The following is a 26766-nucleotide window of genomic DNA, read 5'->3' on the forward strand; positions in this document are numbered from 1 at the left end:
CGGAACATTCACAGTCTACAACTGTTTATGTACTGTTAACCTAGGAAACTCAACGCAGACAGGAAAGAAGAATAGTTCCTTATCACAGTGTGATACACCTCTGATAAATCCATTCTAACGAACACTCCAGAACAAAAGAAGCATACAACAACAAAAGACATTGTGACCTCTGGTGGACAAACCAGAGTCTTACATCTCTCGAACTCCTCGCAATAGATGGATGAGTAGTTTCAACTATTACTTTCGACGACATAGAAAGACATCGAAGCGTAAATATACGTTGCATTTCTAAATCCAAATGAGCGGTTGTTAGGGTGCTAAATATTCATATTTACGATATTTATTTTCCAAAGGTATGTATGATACATCCACTCTATTTGTCTCTCCCATCATTGTGTAACCAAACGGTCATGTTTTTGATAATCCACTAGGGACTTCTCATTGCCTTATGTAGGTTATCAATAATCTATAATGTGTATGTCTTTATGTATTTCTGTGTGATTATTTAGTTAGTTGGTAAATAAATAATTCAGCCAATTTGTGTATCGCTGAATCATCACATGCAGATTTCCGAAGCCAATGACATTCAGAATGAGACTGATGAAGTAATAACACATAAATAAGTGACTTATCTATAGATTAATATATCTTAGAAGAGTTTAATTCGGAAGATAGTAACTCGTTAAATAAGTTTTCCCATGGTGCCCCAAGTTACCAATGAGTTGATTGTTAAATGATTAATTTAATCACGTAATAATTAAACGTAGTTAATTGATTTGATAAAATAAGTAATCACATTAATAATAGTCATGACAGTATATACATATGAAATGAATAATGCAAGATATGTAAACATTATTCAAGTGATATTATTAAAGTGACTAGTGTTCCATTTATTAAAATGGCCAATGATATCAAGTCTGTAGGTGATGGCTATTTAACAGTCTGATGGCCTTGAGATAGAAGCTGATTTTTAATCTCTCGGTCCAGCTTTGTTGCACCTGTACTGACCCCACCTTCCGGATGATAACAAGGTGAACAGGCATTGGCTCGGGTGGTTGTTGTCCTTCATGATTTTTTTTGGCCTTCTGGTGACATTGGGTGCAGACCGCACCACCTTCTGGAGAGCCCTGCAGTTGTGGGTGGTGCAGTTGCTGTAACACGCGGTGATGCAGCCCGACAGGATTCTCTCAATTGCGCATTTGTAAAAGTTTGTGAAGGTTTTACGTTGTCGTGGCAATTTCCTGTATTTACCAAATCATGAGAGCAAACCACACACAAGTCAGGGTTAGTTATCACAAAGTCCATCTTTAATTATATTAGCTCCATCACAACCCTGTGACTCTCAGATCAATTCAGTGTCTATCAATGAATTCTTTATAGCAAAGACACACATAGCCAAACAGCCTTGGCCATAATTTATCGTTCAGCGTTGTCTCCTAAACTATGTCCTTTTCTCAAACTCAGAACCTAAACAAATCCTCCATATCAACAGGCATATATCAAATCCATCCTATCTTGACAAGATCACAGAGACACATTTACTGGCACACAGACATTGTGGAGCCAAGAGATACACGCTTGACCTCTCCCCTCTCTGCGGCCCAAGTAACTTAGTCTTGACATAGAACAGATAACTGCAACCCCGGCCACAGTATAAACATTCTGATGAGAAGTAACTTACAAACATATGATGAATATAAAACATCTTACCTATGTTACCAACTAATTCTGATTATTCAACCAACCAGGTGACAAGCCAAATTTCTTCAGCCTCCTGAGGTCGAAGAGGCGCTGTTGCGCCTTCTTCACCACACTGTATGTGTGGGTGGACCATTTCAGTTTGTTAGTGATATGTACGCCGAGGAACTTCCTATGACAAAGCAACAATGCATCACACCCAAAAGTGAGAAAATAACTATTGTTTAACTGTGCAATCACTAAAAATTATAAATGAATGTCAATAGCGTCAATCCAAACCCTTTACAAATGGAAACTTATTGTAAAGTGTTACCGGAAATTCACTGCTTGACTGAGGAATTGTGTGTGTGGGTTACAGGGATAAGGTAGTCATTCAAAAATCATGTTAAACACTATTATTGTACACAGAGTGAGTCCAGGCAACTTATTATGTGACTTATTAGGTACATTTTTACTCCTGAACTTATTTAGGCTTTCTATAACAAAGGAGTTGAATCCTAGACTCAATATATTTCAGCTTTGTTTTTCTTTTTTTCCCACAAATTTCTAAAAATATAATTCCAATTAGACATTATGGGGTATTGTGTGTAGGCCAGTGACAAAAAGTCTAAATGTAATCAATTTTAAATGCAGGCAACATGTGGAAAAAATCAAGGGGTTTGAATAATTTCTTAAGGCACTGTAGATGGGGAATAATAGATGTATACAATATTGAGTGTTGTCTCAAAATTCATTGTGGAAACATTTATGAAACAAGAACTATATTTTACCATACAGCATAGGGCTGGGAGTTGATAAAAAAAGAGTGCATTCCAGATTTCTAACAGTCTTGAGAATCAGAATGAAGTCCTTCACAGGGAAAGTAACAATCTCGATGGGAGAAGTATATTACAACAAGTCACAGAGTTATTAAACAACATAAGTTAATTTCTAATTATGATCATTATACCTTAACTTCTTGTTTAGAAAACAACCACACTCACTACTTATTTGGGTGTCACAGAGTATCCAAGTCATATTCCCAGGTTTATGATCAAACTAAATTAGCCTACACCAATCATGAAAAGTAGCCTGTACTCAGTAGATAATGAAAGAAAGCATAGAACAGCTAGTCTCACTGCCTTCATAATAAGACAAGAGAAACAACCCGGGAATTAACTTAGTTATGTAACGTCGTTCGTCTGTTGAATGAAGGGAGTCAATACGAATACAACATATAAACCCATGTCACACCCTGGCCTACCCAAACATATAACAAAAACACAAAATACAATGACCAAGGCGTGATAGAACCTCCCCCCTAAGGTGCGGACTCCGGGACGCACCTCAAGAGCATAGGGAGGGTCCGGGTGGGCATCTGTCCATGGTGGCGGTTCTGGCTCGGGACGTGGACCCCACTCCATAAATGTCCTAGTTCCTCCCCTTTGCGTCCTGGGATAATCCACCTTCTCCGCCGACCATGGCCTAATAGTCCTCACCCTGATCCCCACATAACTGAGGGGCAGCTCGGGACCGAGGGGAAGCTCGGGACAGAGGGGCAGCTCGGGACAGAGGGGCATCTCGGGACAGAGGGGCAGCCCGGGACAGCAGGGCAGCTCGGGACAGAGGGGCATCTCGGGACAGAGGGGCAGCCCGGGACAGAGGGCAGCTCGGGACAGAGGGGCAGCTCGGGACAGAGGGGCAGCTCGGGACAGAGGGGCAGCTCGGGACAGAGGGGCAGCTCAGGACAGAGGGGCAGCTCAGGACAGAGGGGCATCTCAGGACAGAGGGGCAGCTCGGGACAGAGGGGCAGCCCGGGACAGAGGGGCAGCCCGGGACCGAAGCAGCCCGGTACTGAGGGGAAGCCCGGTACTGAGAGGCAGCCCAGTACTGAGAGGAAGCCCAGTACTGAGAGGAAGCTCAGTACTGAGAGGAAGCTCAGTACTGAGAGGAAGCTCAGGCAGGTAGTAGGCTCCGGTAAATCCTGGCTGGCTGGTGGAAATGGATGATTCAGGTTGTCTGGCCGATCTAGAAGATCTTGGCAGACTGGCACTTCTGGCGGATCTTGGCAGACTGGCACTCCTGGCAGACTGGCGACACTGGGCAGACTGGCGACACTGGGCAGACTGGCGGCGCTGGGCAGACTGGCGGCGCTGGGCAGACTGGGAGCACTGGGCAGACTGGGAGCACTGGCGGCGCTGGGCAGACTGGGAGCACTGGGCAGACTGGGAGCACTGGGCAGACTGGGAGCACTGGCCGCGCTGGGCAGAATGGGAGCACTGGCCGCGCTGGGCAAACTGGGAGCACTGGCCGCGCTGGGCAGACTGGGAGCTCTGGTGGCGCTGGGCAGACTGGGAGCACTGGCCGCGCTGGGCAGACTGGGAGCACTAGCGGAGCTGGGCAGACTGGGAGCACTGGGGGCGCTGGGCAGACTGGAGACTGGAGAGGAGAAAGGCTCTGGCTGTGCTAAACAGGCGGGAGACTCCAACAGCGCAGGAGAGGAGAAAAGCGCTGGCTGCGCTGAACAGGCGAGGCGCACTCGAGGCCTGGTGCGTGGTGCTGGAACTAGTGGTACTGGATCGAGGACACGCACAGGAAGCCTGGTGCGGGGAGCTGCTACCGGAGGACTGGTGTGTGGAGGTGACACAGGATGGGCTAGACCGTGAAGGCGTACTGGAGATCTTGAGAGCAGTGTAGGCACAGGACGTGCAAGGCTAGGGATGTGCACAGGAGGCCTAGTGCGTGAGGCTGGCACCAACTTCACCAGCTGACTACCACGCACCTCAGGTTGAGTATAGAGCGCTAACTCAGGTGCTATCAAATCCCCGACACGATCCGTCGGACGAATATTATATCTATAGCACCAAGCTAGCAACTCCCTAATTACTCTCCACTCCACTTTCCCCATTAACTCCTTCACAGTCTCTGCTTCGCTCACCTCTAACACTGGCTCTGGTTCTGGTCTCCTCCTTGGCACCTCACGATGAACAAGGAGAGTTGGCTCAGGTCTATCTCCTGACTCAGCCATACTCTCCCTAAGCCCCCCCCCTAATACATTTTTTGGGGTGACTTTCCGGTTTCCAACCACGTCGCCGTGCTGCCTCCTCATACCTGCGCCTCTCCGCTTTAGCCGCGTCTATTTCTTCCTTGGGACGGCGATATTCTCCCGGCTGCGCCCAGGGTCCTTTACCGTCTAATATCATCTCCCAAGACCAGAAGTCCTCATATTGCTGCTCCTCACAATTAACAGGGAGAGTAGGCTCAGGTCTGACTCCTGACTCAGCCACTCTCTCTCTGCGCTCTCCCCCGTTACTTTTGGTTTTCGCTCTGCGCCGCCGTGCTTTCCTTTTCGACTCCATTCGTCTATAGCCCTCTTCGCATTGCTGTAGGGAATCCCAGGCGGGCTCCTGCACTCGCTCTGGGTCGGCCGCCCACCTGTCGATTTCTTCCCACGTAGTATACTCCATGCTTCTGCTGTCCATAACGCCTCCTTTAGATCCTGCCAGTTCACACGCTGCTCGGTCTGTGAGTGGTGGGTGTTTCTGTAACGTCGTTCGTCTGTTGAATGAAGAGAGTCAGACCGAAATGCAGCGTGTAGGTTACTCATGACTTTAATGAAGATAATCGCGGTACATGAAATAACTGAATAAATACAAAATCAACAAACGGAACGTGAAACCTATTACAGCCTATCTGGTGAACACTACACAGAGACAGGAACAAACGCCCACAAAATACAACGCGAAAGTCAGGCTGTCTAAATACGGTTCTCAATCAGAGACAACGACAAGCACCTGACTCTGATTGAGAATCGCCCCAGGCAGCCAAGCCTAACTAGACACACCCCTAATCAGCCGCAATACCAAATAATACAAACCCCAATACAAATACAACATATAAACCCATGTCACACCCTGGCCTACCCAAACATATAACAAAAACACAAAATACAATGACCAAGGCGTGACAAGTTAAGTAAAGGTAACTTTTTTTTGAATGACTTGAGACTAGAGCCTAAAACGACGAGAGTCAGCATCTGAATCAACCGGATCATACCAACCCACCAATAAGCCATGTCTAGAACAAGAGCAGCTTAATTAGCCCTATATCTATCTCCGTCACAGATCATGAAAATGCAGACGAGTTGGCGTCTTTTGGGCCCCACCATTGTGCCTTGTGAGAAGACAGTAAGGAAGAAAGGGGAGGGGTGGAGGGTTTGGTGGAGAGAAAGGGAAGGAGGGGGGAAATGACAGAGAGCGTGGAGCTTGCCGAGTGTGTGGAATGTGCGAAGTGCACTGGACCGTGCACCCAGCTGGGTCTTTTTCCTAGATTCAATCAGATCAAGCGTTAACTGGTGATAGCCAACAAGTTCAGAATGAGAAAGTGTTACAACTCACATTCCATTGTTAGAACTTGTAAACAAGGCTGCATGGGAATTATCTTAATGAGACTCTGTCGCTCCCTTTACCACCATCACTACCACCTTCCTCCCATCACCTCCGACTTTGACACATTTTGTATTCTTCCACTACACTCAGCTGGACCCGTCAGATCGTTTCCTTGTCCTGAAGTGAGAAGGCTCTCCCTGATGAGGTCAGGGGTCAAAGCTGCCCAGGAGCAATGGATAAGGGTCCGGAATAACAGACCCTGTCTAGTATCTAGTAACGCCGGAGCCTTGAGGCATTACACTAAACTGTTGCTTGCAGATATATACCTCAAAAATTGTACAGACCGTGGTCAGACATGTTACAATGCCAGACATGTTGAAATGTGTTACCCAGGAGACTGTGTAGGACATGTTACAATAATGTGCTTTAGTGTCACTGCTACTAATTTTAAACTTATGACAAATTAGGTTTTAGAACATTACAACTGAAGTGTTCATACCAGAACAGGATTATGTCACTCAGCAAAAGTATTGTATGTGGTTCTAGGTCAAAGTTGATTGACCTACCAAGACAGGTATTGTTAACTGTAGGTGCTCTAAATATAAAGTAGCAGTTTAGTAAATGTACACTGAGCATACAAAACATTAGGAACACCTTCTCTATCCAAGACAGACTGACCAGGTGAATCCAGGTAAAAGTTATGATCCCTTATTGATGTCAACTGTTAAATCAATTTCAATCAGTGTAGATGAACGGGAGGAGACAGGTTAAATACAGATTTTTAAGCCTTGAGACGATTGAGACGTGGATTGTGTATGTGTGCCATTCAATGGGTGAATGGGTGAGACAAAATATTTAAGTAACTTTGAACTGGGTATGGTAGTAGGTGCCATGCGCACTGATTAGAGTGTGTCAAGAACTGCAACGCTTCTGAGTTTTTCACGCTCAACAGTGGCTGTTCTGAAAGGAAAAAGGGAATGCAACTCATGTTTTGTACACTCGGTGTATATCCTAGAGTCCGACCCGGTTTCCTGTGAACCTGTATGTGTGTAATGATACGAGGCCTATACTTGAACCTGCATGTCTGTAGCCCTGGATCTCCTATAAAAAAAGTACAGTACGTGTACAGTATCGGAGCATAAACAGAGGATAATTGCAAATTGCAGTCGTGTAAAGGTAGTGGGAAATTCTACAATGCTCAAAAGTGCTGGGCTTCCTATATGAACATTGCTTCCAACTTCCCTTGCCTATACAGCGAAAACACAGCCGAGTGATCTGAATAACTTCCGAAACTGCATGACATGCGACAAGACATTTGAATAATGATTTGTGCTTGCTAATTGCTATGGGAATCTCATTTTGGAGTTTATTTGATATGCCAGGAGGAGAGAACGCAGGTGTCTGTAATGCTACTTACAGCCACAGGATGTGAATGAGCTCTGATTACTAAATTCACTGTGATGCTGGTAATATGCAAGGCTTGAATACAAACTGGTGGATAGTGTGGGAGTTGGAATTCTGCATTTTACACTGCATAACAAGTCCCCAAGAGGTGTTTTTATGGTGAAATCATTATGTACGTGTGATGGTGACAACATGTGCGAGAACCCACTGTGTGTATTGGAGAAGATGAAAAAAAGAAGACAAAAATCATCTCTTTTTGTTCTTTCATGATTATTTATTCTTACATTTTGGAGTCATATTTCAAATATATTTTTCCTCTAAAATATTTCAGTACATAACAGAGAATATACAACACCCAGCACTGCTACACCTTTCTTCGCGCGTTCACTAAGGTGCATATACACACACACACCGTCTTTGTCTCGGATCCGCACACATTGCACAAGTCTGCACAGCCAGGCAGGAGCTGTGAAGTTACTCTGACCAATCTGACTGCATTGGGGAGGGTTCAGTCATTTGGTTGCGCTCCAGATACACAGATCCTGCACAGGTCTGCGTAGATTATAGGATGATCACATCATGTTGATGTGGTTGATCATACATAAAATACTTCTCCAAGGCATTATAAAGATCTGGGGTGACTTTCCCAATAACATGGCTATAATCTTTAGCACTAAGATCATCCTAAATCCATAGGTTAGGCAATGGACAAACAATGATTATTGAATGCTAAAGATGTCTTTGGGAAACTTAGCCCTGATCAAAATCACTGTATCTGGAACGCACCCTTTATGTGAGTGGACAAAGTGTCTGCACTGGCAGTGAGGCAGTGATGTGAAAACCTATACAGTAACAGTCAGTCGGTCCTGCTGTTGAATACATAGAGCATCAATGGTGTGTGCCGGGATGTCTCCAATGGAAGAGGGGTTCATTTTTAGTGACTGAGTGACTGGCCACCCCTTCTGAACATTGCCACAGATATTGCTTGGACACTACGCTAACTGGCTGAAGTGGTTTTCATGGATGGAAAGTCACCTCATGGAGGAATAGCAGTTGTGAGGCACTTGCTTATTTGATCTCTAACCTGCATGTCGGGGGTCCTTTCTAACGTTCTTGTTTTAGACAGATAACTACAAGGATATAATGGACAAAAGATGATAGATTGATAATCTACAACAAAACATTTTGATAGTACATACACTTGTAGTGGAGGTTTGAAAATGTTCAGCATGAACTGGGGACCCTTTAGGTGGTCAAGGGAAAACCTGGATCATGTAAAAACATCAGACAACTGGAGGTGTGGCAATGCCACATTTATTTACCAAATTCACACTCTTTTCAGAAATCTTGGTTGTAGAATTCCTGAAATCAGAAGATAATAAGAAGGGAGGGAACTGGGAGTCAGAAAGGTTCCAGAAATGTGCAAACCTAAGGGACTATACCAGTGAACTGAACTCCCATTCGGTGTTGTATCCTAAAGGAATATATTGACAATCTACACCTTAAACCAGACTGCAATAATATACGTACGGTATAGATTTCAGCTAATGAGGGAGTGATGTGACAATCATGAAGTACTAAAACAACGAGCATTAGTACACAATGGGTGTCAAATGGCATACATTTCAAGACATTTAATTTCACATTAAAGTGCATGAAAAGCAGCACAATGAATTATATCTCAGACCGAACAGCTGCATACTCCTTTCTGGACACAAGTGAATAGATTTCAAATGGCCAACTATTGGATATATCTGATTTGTCAACACAAAATTGCCTCACTTTCAGGCATTTGTTGGTTTCATTTGAAGTATGGAGGTTAGTTTAATTTCCAATTGATCTGGTGACAGTAAAGACAACCTAAGGGTAGGTTGTGTAACGTTTGTCAATATCAAAAATGCACAACTCAATTCATATAGGAGTTTTGGAAAGAAAGACCATGAATTCAAACAACCAAATATTACTACCAATACTGAAGGTCAGGTTCAGATCAATGGAGGCACTTCAACCATAATGTCATAAGATCAAAATTCATCATTTAGAATTCTCCCCTCAACAATAAATATAATATTGGTTAATGCTTATTTCCCCAAAAATAATGTTCTTGCCCACATTTCATAGTATTCCTGCCCATTTCATAGTATTCCTACCCACATATTTCATTGACAAGGAATCCACCTGACTTTACAACAGTGTTAACATTGAGAACTATTCTATAATAAAGAACACAGAAGACACAAAGATAAAATCTTATTACATTAAATTTAATCCAAGGTTTATAGTTCTCTATTTCTGTGCTGTACCCTTTCTTCCATTGGGTATTTAACATGATCAGTCTAGGCCCTGGGCATTTCTATGCAGGTTACTCAACTGTAATAATTGTAATCAGTGTCAGCGATGTATTTGCAGTACTGTATAATATATTTTGAAGTGGACCCTCCCACGCTCTCCCGAACACAGCAGCAGAGTACAGGTATAGTAGGATCCGGTTACATCTACACGTGTTGTGTTTCAAACGCTCAGTGTGTTGAGACTAATTGTAATGTTACACATACTGTAGGTGCTTAGCTACACATATATGATTATTGTGGAACTCCATTTAAAGTTAATTTGTTTCCTAGTAAAGTATGTGACAATGGACAGAAATGTGTGTGGTCTCAAATTGATTTAGCTTGATATTGTAGTCTTGGTTTGAAAGAAAAAAAAACATTTATGAAAATAAATACAAATAAAAGGGAAAACAATTGATCTTCCTTTTAAAAACTTCATAATTGCCAAATACTCTAGATGTGTGAAGACACCACAAATGAAATAAAACAACAAGTGAACATCAATTGCACCAAGCCTCTGGATTCTTTGGGGTCATGTAGAACATGAGTTCAAATTTCCTAATGAAACATTATCATTTAAAATCATGTGAGAAGGTACTTTGATAATTATCTTTCAGTTGCATCTGATTCTGATGAATCATTGTTGTCCTAATTCAGGCATTGCCACCCTGCATATCTCCTGCCTATACTTACAGATAGTTGTAAATATACATTAAATATAGTAGCTAGCAAATGGTCAGCGCTTTGCCAAAAATGCTTACGAAATGCACAGCTTACTGGATAAAGGAGGTGGGGAACGGATAGTCGGCAAGACAGTAACTGCTGTTATGTGGTACCAGAGTTATCGTACACTCTGAAAGAATCTTGGAACAAAAAAATAGCCCTAAATTGCCCACACGTCATAACTCTGAGCTTCTGATGTCCAAAGCTTCCAAGTGATGAATCAAGCATTCTTCTACCGAGTTTCCCAGTTGGATATTTCAGAGTTTCTTGGTTGTGAGTAGCACATGAACACCACAGAGCTGAGATAAGACACCTTACCCCCTGTGACACCATGTTGGCTCAAGACATGACCTGAGATGCCAAAACTCCAACAACCGTTGGAGAGCATCTACGCTAAGACATGAGCTGCTGTTACATACATATGGGTGTTACAGTTAAAGTGAGCGAGCGAAGTGTACAAGCAAGCATGAGGTTAGGACCACACAAGATGGCTCCCAGATCACAATGACATACATTTAATAAAGCAATGCTTCTCATGAGCGTGCAATGCAGTATGGACCTAAGTAGCTATTACAATGTGACTATGAGGGATGTCAAAAAGACAGCCAAAATGCACTTGACATCTGAAATCGAGTGTCCACACCCGATTTTTACCAAGTGCTTTAATTTAGGAAGATTATGGAAGCAAGTCTTGAGAGGCACACAGTTGGATATCCATGTTCTGCGTATGTATATGAACAAGGTTCCCTTGTTGAGATCTTGAAGTTGAAGGTGAGAGCTGAATTAAGTAATATCGGCAACCGATACGATAAAAAAAGCCTCATGCAGTAAAAGTACAACACTTATTTGGAGAAGACTGATGTAACAGTATCCATGTATACCAAATCAACCCGTAGTCCCTACTCCCATGCACTTGCGTAGATATGAAAGGATTGGACAGGTATAAGCAATATAGCAACAATTCCACCTGGCGTATCAGAAGGTAAGATGGATCTCCCACCATCGTACTTACACCTATCCAACCCTCTCAGATTTACAAGTGCCTAGGGGTAGTATGTTGCGGTTTACGATTCAGGGGACTTTTGGAAACTAATCTTGAGAGGAAGAACGAGCCAGTTACATGTTCTGCATCATCAGTTAGGTTAGTGTGTTGTTTTGTTATTAGATTGTTACCAATTACTTTAGCTGAGATTCAATCCGATTGCATGGTCGACAATGCAGCTTTTATAGGTGATTTCTGTTTGAACGGACATCTGAAGCATTTACTGTGAACGTGAACATTGCCTTTAAAAGCTGTGTTGTCAAGAATATACGATTGGATTGAATCTGTACCTTTGTGCAACAATGTGCTTGGGGCTCATTGGAATCTCTACCTTAATTGGGCGAACATGTGCATTTGCAGGATGTAGACTTTGATCAATCACAATGTGCTCGGGCTAACTATGTGAGCTGATAGTGAATGATTATTGCTCCACAGAGAAACACAATCATACTGTAACAATGTTACATGAGTAATCGTCTTAAATAAACTATGGTTACATCGAAGACATTCAACCTCGATCGGCTGATACAGTTGTAGTAGGAAATTGGACCTGCTGCCTTCCAAATGTTGTTGATTCAATTATTTCTCTAGAATCCTATACATGACATTCATCATCGGAAACCTGTGAAATAGAATACATCTATCGGATCTGCACACCCCCTCTCCTTACCCTGTTGGTAATTTTCTTGGATTTTGACGCCCTGCCCCCAATATACTACATCCATGCCTCATTTAAATGATGCGTATCAACGTGGTTGGCGTAATTGATTTCAATCATGCTCCACCTCCACTTTCTCCTTGTACAGGAAGCAGGAGGTCCATTGTCTGTAGGCCGCAGGAAGTCCGAGAGATGCTGTTACTGGCTGGACTTTGAAGATAGGGGATGTGGCTGGCTGGGGTGAATGAGTAGGGGAGGCTAGTTGTAGTCTCTGTCAAGTCATTTTTTGGGGTGGAGAGTGTGGTGGTGGGCATAATGGAGGTGACTGGCCCATCCCTGCCACGAGTGCTCAAGTGGGCTATAGGCGAAGGGTGTCATAGGTACCAACCAACACATCCACACATCTCTTCCACATAAATGTTACCACTCTCTTTTTTTCACATCCGCCCCCAAAAAAAACATAAGAACACAAATAGTTCGATTGGGACAACATACAGCAACAACACACGGAGGAAAACCCCAAATAAAAGGGAGTAGATTGTATAAATTTGTGCTTCTGTAGATTTGCTTTGTTGCAGCCTGTAACGTTGCTCATGTCCATGAGTGTTTTATTTTGAACGTTTTATTTATTTAAACTTTTGTAATATATCATATATAGAGAAATGTACACGTACGATCCAACACAAGTCATCTACGGCTATGACCGGTAGAGGAGAGGCAGGTGGGAACTTCCTTCCTTCCTTCCTTCCTTCCTTCCTTCCTTCCTTCCTTCCTTCCTTCCTTCCTTCCTTCCTTCCTAGCCTCCTTAGTCTGTCAGTCACTCAGTCTGCTGTGAGCGGCAGCTCCCTGGCGCCCAACCCAAGGAGGCGAAGGGGAGGGTTCAATAAGGAGGGGGGAACCTCCATACCCTTGTCATCCTATTATTCTCAGCCCCTCCCCCCACCCATCCTTTCCCTTTCTTCCTCAGGTTCTTCAGCATCTTTGGTAGAGTGTCCGACACTTTGGTGTGTCAGGGATACGGGTGGTCGCTGGGGGGGTTGGAAAGAGTAAAGGGGGGTGACGGAAGAGTGTGTGAGAGTGAATAGAAGAATGAAGTGTGTCTGCTGTGAGGGGTTGGATTGAGTGATATTGGGTGTCAAAGGTCAGGTCATTGAGTTTGCGACTTTGCCTCAGTTAAAAATAGTGTGATTGGTTGAAAGAAAAAACACAGCCACATACGACTGTAAAGGGGTGAGTGTGGAAAAGGAAAATGATAGAGAGAGAGAGAGTCAATCAAATGACAGTCAGTTACAAGCATAGCCAAGGTGTAATGGGAGAAGTGAAGCATGGATTGTCATTGAAAACAGGGCTGGAGATGAAAACTAAAAGGTGGATGGAGAATGTGAGAGGAAGAAGGGAGGGGAGTGGGGAGAGGTAGCGAGGGACACAGGGAGAGAAGAAGAGAGAGCAAGTCTGGGCAGTAGCCTGTCTCGGCAGACAGGGGACGCTGTGCGTTGTGCTCATCATCTGTAGAGCAGCAGTAGATATGAGCAGAGGGCGAAGGTCAGTGAGGCGACCAATGGGAGCGAGCGCAGACCTGGGGCTCCCCCAATCAGAACTGTGGAAAACACAAACATAACAAACTGAATGGTCTGGGCTCAATAGGCTATTGTCCACAACCCACAAGTCACATTGATAAAAAGAGATGAACATGTGAAACATCTTGAGATTTTGTTAAATGTACAATACTTTTATCTAGTCTAGTAACCCATATTTAAAAACTGTATGGGAGACCTTTACAGTAAAGCCTTGTAAGATACTGTAACTCAATCGCAAGATCTTATGAAGAGAGAAAGAGTGGAGAGATATGACACTAAAAGCCTTAGACTGGCATAAGGGAGTAATGTATTTTATCACTTCAGAGGCAGGGTTCACAATGGAGATTGGATGTGTGTCATAAGTGCTTTGAGATAGCATATGAGAGACGAGTTGCTCATTGATGTCATCATCAAACTGCTCGCCTCTCGCCTCTTGTTCGACTTGAAGATCTCTAAACCGAGCCGAATCAAAGAATAGATTGTGTGTTCGACAGGGAATTTGAAGCTCATAGTTCAGTTCATGTACTGTGTTTTTATTTAAATGTATGTAATGTCACTGGCCGTTTCCGAATACCCATACTTGTGTCCTAAATAGTAGGCTGTTTGAGTAAGAGAAATAATTTGTTTAATAGTATGCAACATTTTGAAAATCTAGTATACTTTAAATGCCCAGATGTCATACTCTACTGGATGCGCAAACGAAATCAACGAATAGTGGGAAACAGCACAATCACATGACGTATTCTCAGTATGCGAAAATAGAATATTTAATAGTATGCGACATTTAGAAAATTGAGTATGGTTTAAATGCCAGGATGTTATAATCATATTGGCTCTTCATCTAGTAGAATATGTTGCACACTTTTCCACAATGCATTGGAAGAGGTAGACTGCAAGTAATTGGCTACGTGAAGAGAGCTAGGGACTAACAAAAAAACGAAGCTTCTACAGTCGTGTAAAATATAGGCTAAGTCGTTTTTGTTCTCATTAAAATGATCACGGGTATTACATCGTAGGCTACATATTTGAAAAAATAAGTCTTAAAAAAAAATTCTAAAGTGGATTTCTGTTTTCTCACTAAAAAGTGTTTATTGTTCTCTTGGCCTTCATCTGAGCTTTTATATTAAATACTAAACCCTTTTTTAATTTGTGAATGTGTCTGAACCGGGGACTCGGTACGTGGCTGCATTACTGATGGCATGTTAATCAGGCCTTTTGATTTGAACACATGGAATGTTTTAGTTTTGTAGGCTACATATTCCATTTTTGAATGGATGTATCAAGCCTCAACATTCATTCTGATCGCGTTCCCTACGATCAGTGCTTTAGTTTATGTTCCTGTCCAGGGGTTCTGAATTTGTGATGCTACAGCGCTTTGGTTTCACTAAGAAATATGTTGAAATGGAACCAAATGATCTGTTCTGTCTTCAATCCTTTTTAAAAAGGAAAGATGGGCTACTATGGTATAGCTTGAATGTGATATCTGCCTACACCCTGAGTAGGCATATAACTCCATTCCTATTCCATTCATAGTTTAAAGAAAATTAATCAAATTGGAAATTAGCTGTTATCAGCTGCTTAATGCGATGCATGTGTGTTGAATTTGGAAAACTCCACCCGCACTCGGCCCGCCCCATCTACTCAGCCAATCAGGAGCTGCTACTGCGTTACGGCCATGGCATATTGTATACTTTTTACTTAATAGTATGTGCTAAATAGTATGCGACGATGAGTAAATAGAATGCAGTTTGTGTATGCAATACGCTAGCATGGGTATTCGGAAACGGCCATTGTGTTTTCTTGTACTCATATGAAACAGCATCACAAAGCACCTGTACATGAGACATCTGCGACCCTCCCTCTTCTTTTGTCGAAGTGCATGCAAACACAGATGCGCGCACAGAACACTAATTGCATACACAACACCCCCCGTCCACCCACAGACACTGCACTTACACAAAGTCAACAGCGCATTACGCATGGAAGCCGTGGAATGAGTTTCATAAATAAAGAGTAAGGCAGGTATTGTATTTAAGAAATCAATATACATTTATATTAGGGGGCTTCTCTCGCTGGCAGAAAATCTATGTAATCATAATCAAGCTTTTTATTCCTCCCGTCCTCTCCCATAGAGAACAAGTTAAGTGCCTGGCACAGGGGCCAGCCCTGATTTCTCTCTCAAGGATCTTTGAAGGGGGTGAAGCACAGAAAGTTTGGTTGGGTTTGGCGATGGATAAAATATCTGTGGCTGTATGTATCAAAGGTCTTTGAATAGGAGTGATTATTCTAGGATCAGTTTAGCCTTTTATGTTGTGTGGAAATAAGGAGTCGGAGGACCTGAGCCTAGATCAGCACTCCAACTCTGAAAGCTTTGTGAATGTGCTTTGTTGTTTTCTTATGGTGTGTATGAGAGGGGGCCAACACAGTTCAGCTGAATCCTGAAATGCAACAGCTTGAAACTGTCCTCCATGTTCCAGTGTCTGGGCTTCAACTTCAACTTGCACATCCAAGAACATCCAACCCACACTAAATGGACTACCAGAGATATGGGAGTTGGCTCAAGACCAGACCTCAGTTCAAATGCTATTTATTGTATTTCAATTACTTTCAAATACATTTAGAAGGAAGTATTTAGAATGTTTTTATTTGATTAAAATTACAAGTAGTTATACATTGGAATGTATTTGGAAAGTATTGGAATGTATTTGAAAATTCTTAAATACAAATATAATATTTTAAAATACAGATATTTAAATACTCCATGCATTTGAACACAGGTATGTTTGGTAAAGGGGCATGTGTAATGTATTTGGAAACAAGTATTTTAAAATACATTCAAATAGTATTTATAGGAAATTATTTGAAAATACTTTCAAATAGAAGTAGTTGATTTGGCCATATTATTTAAAAATACTCAAATACACAGAAAAAAAGTAGTTAAATTACAAATACTTAATAACCATGCGTTTGAACCCATGACTGCAATGTCAACTCCAGTAAACCGGCGCGTTCCCTTATAGGGAATAATGAAATACTATATTTGTCTTTCTTTTTCCCTGCATGGATTCTGTGCTCTATTGTTCTCATATTGTGTTTCCTAACTATATTTTGTATTGAATACTTTTTGTAGCTGCTGCACAGTTTGTGAGGAGAGCTTGCAAGTAAGCATGTCATTGTACTGTACACTACACTGTACCTTGTGTACACTACACTGTATCTTGTGCATATGACCATATGCATATGTATACTTTTCGCAATTTCAACAACAGTGTGGGACCACCAGGAATCTGGGAGTGTTGCATGCCACACAGGGTGACCGAGGGGATAGAGAACCAGGGGGTCTGGGGTTAAAACGCGGGGAATTGAGTCATCGCCGACGTGGGATCCAGACAGTATTGAAAGCCACCCCTTACAGGATCAAAAGAAGGGGAGTGGAACAAAGGAGGGAGAAGGAAGGAAAGGAGGGAGGGCAGTGAACGGTGTGCAGTGCAACAATTCCCTTGTCGAACTCACCCATAGCTAAGACACGTACACATGCATGGAAATGTGCACACGCAGACATACACACACTTACATAGCCAGGCAGGCAGGCACCTACACACACACACATTTTCTATACACAAGCAAACACACACACTCTCTCTCTCTGTCTGTCTCTCAGAGACACACAAACACACACACACACACACACACACACACACACACACACACACACACACACACACACACACACACACACACACACACACACACACACACACACACACACACACACACACACACACACACACACACACACACACACACACACACACTTCAGCCCCAGAGCCAGGTTCCAGTCATTCCTATGATTTATGAATGTGGAGTTAGTTGAACACAACATGTCAGAGGCAATCATCATTAATTTTAGGAGAGCCACACGGTTCCGCAGTCCCCTGTGCTACACCCCATCAGACAGCTAGCCCAGTGAGATGTGTGTGTGAGCGTGTCTGTGTATGTGTATGTATGTGAGCATGTTTATATGTGCGTGTGATGTGTGTTGGGGGGAAACAGGGTGTGTGTTTGTGCACATGTGTGTGTGCGTGTGTGATGGGGAGAGATGGGGTGTGTGAGGGACAGGTGGTCTGCATCCCAAATGGCACCCTATTCCCTACATAGTGCACTACTTTTGACAGGAGCAAATACAAGATCCTGGTCAAAGTAGTGCACTATTATAGGGATTAGGGTACTATTTAGAAGGCCGACGTGAGCAGCATCAGCTGGGTATTACAGCTGGGCACACTCGCTAGCAAAAACTCCTGGGAGGATTGGCCGCTCACATGATGCACACTCTCTGGCACACTAGCATACAGATTTAGACCTGCATATACACGCACACACACACACACACACACACGCACACACACACACACACACACACACACACACACACACACACACACACACACACACACACACACACACACACACACACACACACACACACACACACACACACACACACACACACACACACACACACACACACACACACACACACACACACACACACACACACAGAGAGAGAAAACATACAATCATACATTTATGAACAAAGTGTCTGACTCTTTATTCCACCCATTAGTGACTTTGATGTACTGTAATCGGTTATGCCTGCTTTGAAATGTTCTATGCTATAACAACTATCACGCTGGCTGGCTCATTACTAGTATTGTGATTAAATCATGTGGAATTACAACTGCAGAAACCAGTTGGTTATTACAGGTTAATACTAATGTTTGTGGGGCAAACAATATGGGCCAGATTCTCAGAAACAGATTTAGCCTGGACTAAAAATTATTCTCTGTGGAAAATAAGTATTTTAGTACAGGACTAGGCTAATTATGTGTTTGGTAAAACTGGCCCCATATAAATAGAGCATCTCAATTGAACATGTTTCATAGTTGCGGATTACGCTAAATCTATGTTTGGGAAACAGGCCTATATTGTTTTACCCACATACATTATTCCTTATCGTCGTGTCTGCTAATACATAGAGGTGACCCAGGTGTGTGGGCTGGGTCTTTCCTCTACCCAATCTCCTCTAACCAATAATTACCCATCTGTCTCGGCTAGCTGTCTTGTGCAGCGCTGCATCGGCCCCACAGGCTAGCGTAGCCTGGCTTCCTGTTTACACCCTCCATCAATAATTCACTGTATTACATTAGGATCCCCGCTAGCTCTCGGCTCTTTCGTTGCTTTTGCTGCTTTCTCAGATGAGGGGTTTTTGGGGGGAGGCAGAGGGTTTTTCTCGTTAATTATTTACCGACCCACCAACGTCTCCTGATTTGTTTAGCCTTGTTTTGTTTTTGCAGCCATTTTCGGGAGGAAAGTGAGCAGAAAGGGATGATGTCTCGGGGGGAGTTGATTGTCTTGTTGCTTTTGGAGGGCTCTTGACTTGCCTAAACTATAGTACCACCCAATTTGATCTGTGAAGGAGTGCAGGTGCCTTCAGTTAGGTTGGAATTACAGGGGTACACTCCCACAACAAAGTAGGGCACTCCCATAACTGTTGAAAATGATGTAGGCACCCTCATGAGTGGTAAAAATACACAAATACCAACACTGTACCATATCATTTTCTTGGGAACACCCCCCAATTGTAGTCTGTTTACCTTGATCTCACGATACAGCAAGTACATTAAGATCCCCCATTCATTTACAAACACAATGTTTATGGTTTCTATCAGTGGGTGGAATGAAATATTGAGGAATGTAGCTCTACAAACTGACTATCGGCTGCAATATATCCCAGAATGCACTTGAAGTCAGGGGGAGCTACAAAACAGATTAGTGACGGCTTGATTCAATCAAATCAAATCAAATTGTATTTGTCACGTGCGCCGAATACAGCAGGTGTAAACTTTACCGTGAAATGCTTACTTACAGGCTCTAACCAATGGTGTGTGGGAAAGAAATTGTGTGTGTAGGTAAGTAAAGAAATAAAACAACAGTAAAAAAAAAAACATTTGAAAAAAAGAGTAGCAAGGCTATATACAGACACATGTTAGTCAGGCTTATTGAGGTAGTATGTACATGTAGGTATCGTTAAGGTGACTATCCATATATGATGAACAGAGAGTAGCAGAAGAGTAGAAAGAGGGGTTGGCGGGTGGTGGGACACAATGCAGATAGCCCGGTTAGCCAATGTGCGGGTGCACTGGTTGGTCGGGCCAATTTAGGTAGTATGTACATGAATGTATAGTTAAAGGGACTATGCATATAAGATAAACAGAGAGTAGCAGCAGTGTAAAAGAGGGGTTGGGGGGGGGCGGGTACAGAATGCAAATATTCCGGGTAACCTTTGGTGTAGAGGTCCTGGATGGCAGGCAGCTTTGCACCAGTGATGCACTACCCTCTGAAGTGCCTAGCGGACGGAGGCCGAGCAATCACTGTTGTCAGTGGTGGTCAACGGCCACAATTATACATTGACAGTGAAGCTTTCTCACTTAGGGGTAAGTAATTGTCAATAGAAGCCATCGTGTGGAGTTGTTCAATTGTGGCTGTCCATATATTGGCGATGAAGAGCTCTTTCAATTATGGGCAGTGCTATGGTCAGTGATCTATGGAGCCACTGCACGGAGACTGGTGTGGGTAACTTGGAGGAAACCTATAGCAGTGTCAGTATGAGTGAATGAAGGTCAAGAGCTTTCAGCCTTGCGATGTGGTAGTGCATTTTTGTGAGTGGTCAGTATTTTGTCTTGATGAAATCCCAGTTTGGGGTCGAAATGTCCTTGTCTTATTAAACACTTCAGGAGGATCATACCATTGTGGGGATTTACTATTTCTTCTTTTTTGGTCTTCTTCAGTATTTAAAGTTACAGTGGATTGAGTGTACACTATAACACTACAGACCGTGCTAGGCGACATTGCACACTTGAAAAATGCCAGTGTTTCATTTACAATTCACACAGTAGCGTGATGGCATTTTAAACCATGGTCCGTGTAACATGATGACCATCTGACCATGGTCCATGTAAGGTGTCAAAGCGCATTCCGTTTGTCCGGGGCAAATTAGCCGATGCTGTGAAAAAGCCACAAGGAAGAATTTGATTACAGGCTCTGCTCAGTGTCACTGTGTATTTAGGGTGCAGACTGCAGCCTCCAGCCTGATGTCACTGTACAATTTGCCGGGACAGGTAAATGTGGAGTCTGGTTACTTTATCACGGTGGCCTGTGGGTCAGGATTCCAGGACAGGAGGCCTCGACCTGAACAGATGCCCGGGAAGTGATCCTATCAGAGATCCTGGCACCCAGCCCTGCATGGCTGTATCTGTGCCCATTGCCCACGGTTTACAATGAAAATACGGTGCCAACGCTTCCACCTCATAACGCCAATGCGTCCTGGTGCCCTCTGCCATGTTGGGCGATGGGGAGTGACAACGGCGGAGGAGAGGAATGGTGAGGGGAGAAGAGGAAGGGAGGCTGGGGAAGGTGGGGTTCAAGCCCTCCACAGGCTATAGCCCACGTGGCAGGGAGAGGAAGGGAGTCCTGCTGCCTCCACAGCTCCTGCACTGACAGCTCTCACTGCTCTCTTTCTCTCCTCTCCTCTCTGTCTTTCTATCTCTCCTCATGTTCACTGTGCTGTTCTCTCTCCTTGTCACTGTTTATCTTTCACACTCTCTCTCATTACTATCAATGTGTCACCTGTTTTCTTCTCCTCTTTCTCCTCACTTCCTGTTCCTTAATCTCTTGCTCTCTCTTCCTAAATCTCTCTCTCTCCTCATTACTATCATTCTGCCACCCGTTTTCATAATTAGGGTTTCCGCTGTCTAGTTCAGCTATTCTTCTCTGCTTTATTCACTGCGATTGTTGCCCCTTCTATCTCTCTCTCTCTGCTGTCTCTGGTTTCCCCAAATCATTTGAAAAGTATGAAAATGATCCACCTGTTGCAGCAAGCGTTTTTATGTATTGCATATTAAATATTTAAAGTAACCATACAGCAGAGTGTAGAGGGTTGAAAGCTATAGCTTTGGCAAACAGGCAAGCTCTCTACAATGACTGGGTGACACAGAACAGTTTATTCCTATACCTTGTCTGGTTTGTATTGTAGTGAGACTGCGTCTGCCTACAGTGAATTGGAAAGATTGACAAACAGATTCTGATTGAATGGCATAGAACCCACTCTCTTGACCTTACTACTCACTTGTAGATCTCTGATGATGGTCACATGATGTGGACACATCTCATTCCAAAGTCGTGGGCAATAATATGGAGTTGGTCCCCCCTTTGCTGCTATAACAGGTTCCACTCTTCTGGGAAGTCTTTCCACTAGATGTTGGAACATTGCTGTGGGGACTTGATTCCATTCAGCCACAAGAGCATTAATGAGGTCGGGCACTGATGTGGACAATTAGGGAGGCTCGCAGTCCATTCCAATTCATCTCAAATGTGTTCTGTCATGTATTGTCTTATATTGTCATGTCTTATCCCTGTGCTTTCTCTTCTATTCGTTTCCCCCTGCTGGTCTTATTAGGTTTCTTTCCCTCTCTCTATCCCTCTCTCTCTCTATCGTTCCGTTCCTGCTCCCAGCTGTTCCTCATTCTCCTAATGACCTCGTTTACTCTTTCACACCTGTCCCCTATTTTGCCCTCTGATTAAGTCTCTATTTCTCTCTCTGTTTCTGCTTCTGTCCTTGTCGGATTCTTGTTTGCTGTTTGCTGTGTTCTTGTTCCGTCCAGTCGTGTTTTGCCTTATCTTCAGATGCTGCGTGTGAGCAGGTGTCTCTGTCAGCTACGGCCCGCGGCTACCCGAAGGGACCTGCAGTCTGTTGCCGCTTATCCTGCAATTCCCCTCTACAACTAGAGGATTTCTGTTTTCCCCGTTTGGACATTTCCTGTAAAGGATTGAGGATTATGTTATTTCTGTTTGGACTTAAATAAACTCAGTTTCTGTTAAGTCGCTTTTGGGTCCTCACTCACCTGCATAACAGTGTTCGATGGGATTGAGGTCAGGGCTTTGTGCAGGCCAGTCAAGTTCATCCACAAAGATCTCGACAAACCATTTCTGTGTGGACCTCGCTTTGTGCATGGGGGTATTGTCATGCTGAAAGAGGAAAGGGCCTTCCCAAAACTTTTGCCACACATTTGGAAGCAAAGAATAGTCTAGAATGTCATTGTATGCCGTAGTGTAAAAATGTCCCTTCACTGGAACTAAGGGACTTAGCGCGGACCGTGAAAAAGATCCCCAGACCATTCATTATTCCCTCCCCACCAAACATTACAGTTGGCACTATGCATTGGGGCAGGTAGCATTCTCCAGGCATCCACCAAACCCAGATTTGTCCGTCGGACTCCAAGATGGTGAAGTGTAATTCATGACTCCAGAGAACGCATTGCCACTGTTCCAGAGTCCAATGGCGGCAAGCTTTACACCACTCCAGCCAACGCTTGGCATTGCACATGGTGATCTTAGGCTGCTCGGCCAAGGAAACCCATTTCACGAAGCTCCCGACAAAAACGTATTGTCCTGATTGCAACCATGGACAGACAATTTTTATGCACTCAGTGGTCCCGTTCTGTGTGGCCTACCACTTCATGGCTGACTTCACAATAACAACACTTACAGTTGACCGGGGCAGCTATAGCAGGGCAGAAATTTGATGAACTGACTTGTTGGAAAGGTGGCATCCTATGACGGTCCCACTTTGAAAGTCACTGAGTTCTTCAGTAAGGCCATTATATTGCCAATGTTTGTCAATGGAAATTGCATGGCTGTGTGCTCGATTTTAAAAACCTGTCAGAAATGCGTGTGGCTGAAATAGTCAAATCCACTTATGTACGTATGCACTCTTCTGTAAGTTGTTCCGGATAAGAGCGTCTGCAAAATTACTAAAATGTAAATTAAATGCAAACTTACCCAAAACCAGCGTCTTGGATAAACTTCACCCTACAGTAACATTGTGACATACAGACAGTACCTGTGTTGGAGACAGAGTTCTCCTGCTTGCATTTCCCTTTGGTGACTGAGACATCATCGATGGCAATGTCCCCTTCATAGCCAGATCCCCGAATAGCCTCAAACATCACCTGAACAGGGAAAAAGAAAAAAACTTGTATTTCCATAGAAAATAAACTTCCACTTGCTACTCAGGAGCCGTACTTGAATGCTTCGGTTTGTGAATAGCACCAAAGTGTTGTTACAAATTGCTTCCAAGAATATGGAGACCTACAAGTGATTTATCACAGTCAGAATACCGAATATGTTTTACATTTTAACACTTCCCAAAACACTTTCCTCACTTTCCTCCTTTATGCTATACTCCCAGTCGATATTCACATCATAAGAAGGAATTCCTCTAGATTACGCCACCATTGGCCCTCATTGAAAAATAGCCAACATCTTTGTTGATTTTTTATTATACAGAAGTAAAAAACTGTGCTGAAAAGCTGCTAATTTGTACAATGTACATCTAACCAGGTAAAAAATCTCTAGTTTGCAACGCTCCCACATAAGGAAATAGAGCCTGTGACGAGAGCCCTGTGACTTCAGGCTATTTGGTGTGAGAGTGTGAAATTGCGGTACCCGGTATCCGAATACACATAGCTAAGACACTTAACTTGTTTAGTATAGTCTGTTTGTAATTCCAGTCTGTAGTACTGGAATTAGCAATGAAGAATTGTAAAAGAGTGACAGAGTTTCTCTAAGGCCATGTTATGAGGCCATTTGAAAAAAGGGAGGGGAAAGAACAAACGTCCTAAAATAAAACTAGGCCAGATATTGTGGCGGAAGCAACAAGCAGTTGCTCGAAACCCTCCTGGCCACTTGTTCGGAAACGTTTACGTTTGGCTCACCGTTTTTACCCAAAAGGCCTTGCTTTGGATTGACAGCTTAATTACTGTGGAAAGCTGAGTCCCCAAACCCCATCCCACCGAGCTAATCAAAGATGGAGTGTATTCCATTTGGTGAAAAAAAGGAAAAAACCACCACAACAACAAGGAGCACACTTTCATCCGTAATGGCATTCAACTCAGACTGGAGGCTAATTCATTTGTAATCTTCCGCAATCATTCGCCAAGGATATACAGTATCCATTTTTTGTTTTCTCGTTTCAAATAAGAAAGTGCTTGTTGTTTATGTTGAAGTGCAACAAATTCTGTTATTATTTTTCTACCAGGCAGTTTCCACATGGCGTTTTCATATCATGATAGAACATTTGATGTCCTTGTAAACCATGTTACATGATGAAAGTCAAGTTTTTTGTGTGAGAGCGGAAAGTTGTGTGTGTGTGCGCTCATTCATGTTAGTGTATAGCCTCTTGACCCGTGGTTGACCAGGGACTCATTGATTACCCACTCAGCTCTCTGACCTCCCTCTCTCTCTCCTTCTCCCAACCTCTCTCTCTCTCCCTCTCTCCCTCCTTCTCCCAACCTCTCTCTCTCTCTCCCTCCTTCTCCCAAACTCTCTCCCTCCTTCTCCCAACCTCTCTCTCTCCCTCCTTCTACCAACCTCTCTCTCTCGCTTTCTCTCTCTCTCTAATTCAATTCAAGGGGCTTTATTGGCATGGGAAACGTGTTAACATTGCCAAAGCAAGTGAGGTAGATAATTTTTATTGTTTATTTCACTTTTGTATATTAACAGTAAACATTACACATACAAAAGTTTCAAAACAATAAAGACATTACAAATGTAATATTATGTATATATACAGTGTTGTAACAATGTAAATGGTTAAAGTACACAAGGGAAAATAAATATGGGTTATATTTACAATGGTGATTGTTCTTCACTGGTTGCCCTTTTCTTGTGGCAACAGGTCACAAATCTTGCTGTTGTGATGGCACACTGTGGAATTTCACCCAGTAGATATGGGAGTTTATCAAAATTGGGTTTGTTTTCGAATTCTTTGTGGATCTGTGTAATCTGAGGGAAATATGTGTCTCTAATATGGTCATACATTGGGCAGGAGGTTAGGAAGTGCAGCTCAGTTTCCACCTCATTTTGTGGGAAGTGAGCACATAGCCTTTCTCTTGAGAGCAAGGTCTGCCTATGGCGGCCTTTGTCAATAGCAACGCTATGCTCACTGAGTCTGTACATAGTCAAAGCTTTCCTTAAGTTTGGGTCAGTCACAGTGGACAGGTATGCTGCCACTGTGTACTCTCTGTTTAGGACTAAATAGCATTCTACTTTGCTCTGTTTTTTTGTTTATTCTTTCCAATGTGTCAAGTAATTATCTTTTTGTTTTCTATTGATTTGCTTGGGTCTAATTGTGCTTCTGTCCTGGGGCTCTGTGGGGTGTGTTTGTGAACAGAGCCCCAGGACCAGCTTGCTTAGGGGACTCTTCTCCAGGTTCATCTCTCTGTAGGTGATGGCTTTGTTATGGAAGGTTTGGGAATCGCTTCCTTTTAGGTGGTTGTAGAATTTAACGGCTCTTTTCTGGATTTTGATAATTAGTGGGTATCGGCCTGAAGCGAGAGAGGAGGAAGATGGGAGAAGGAGAGGGAGAGAGAGTGGTCAGAGAGCTGAGTAGGTAATCGAAGCTCTCTATTACTGAAAGAGAAAGAAAAAGAGAGCTTCTCCAATTACACACAAAGGGAAGGAGCCAAACAGGCGGACGGCGCATCTCTCTCTGCTATTCTCTAATTTAATCCTTGAATACACTCCTTTGAACGAAGGACTCCTTTGAATAAATAAAGAAAGCCTGGAGAGGAGGCTTTGACAGGGATGGAGGGAGTGGAGGGGTGGAGGAGTGAGACTGATAGATTTGGCCAGTCTTCTCATTTGTGAGGAAGGTTGATTTGATTTGCTTGCTAGGGGGAACACGGGGGAACAAGGTATGAGGGGTGGCTAGGCTAATTGGCCAAAGGGCCGTGGCGGACGGGCTCTGTCAGGCGTAAGAGCCTGGTCACGATGTTCGATTATACTCAACAATATTAGACTGCACTGTTACATATGCAGACACACACCGAAGGTGCGCACACACAAA

At 43.3% G+C, this 26766-nt stretch overlaps 1 protein-coding gene across 1 annotated transcript in view; it reads right to left on the bottom strand.

Annotated features, from left to right (window-relative positions):
- Positions 1-7767: 7767 nt before the first annotated feature.
- LOC124035945 (MAM domain-containing glycosylphosphatidylinositol anchor protein 1-like) overlaps positions 7768-26766 on the bottom strand; it is a 447455-nt gene continuing 428456 nt past the window's right edge. Inside the window, exons 18-19 of the mRNA XM_046349921.1 lie at positions 23761-23869; positions 7768-13822 (exon numbers count right to left, since the gene is read on the bottom strand). Coding sequence (XP_046205877.1) covers positions 13728-13822; positions 23761-23869 — 204 coding nt within the window. The 3' untranslated portion in view covers positions 7768-13727. The remainder of the gene's footprint in view (positions 13823-23760; positions 23870-26766) is intronic.

Source organism: Oncorhynchus gorbuscha, linkage group LG05 (assembly GCF_021184085.1).
Source record: "Oncorhynchus gorbuscha isolate QuinsamMale2020 ecotype Even-year linkage group LG05, OgorEven_v1.0, whole genome shotgun sequence".
In the NCBI taxonomy this organism is placed as follows: Eukaryota; Metazoa; Chordata; class Actinopteri; order Salmoniformes; family Salmonidae; genus Oncorhynchus; species Oncorhynchus gorbuscha.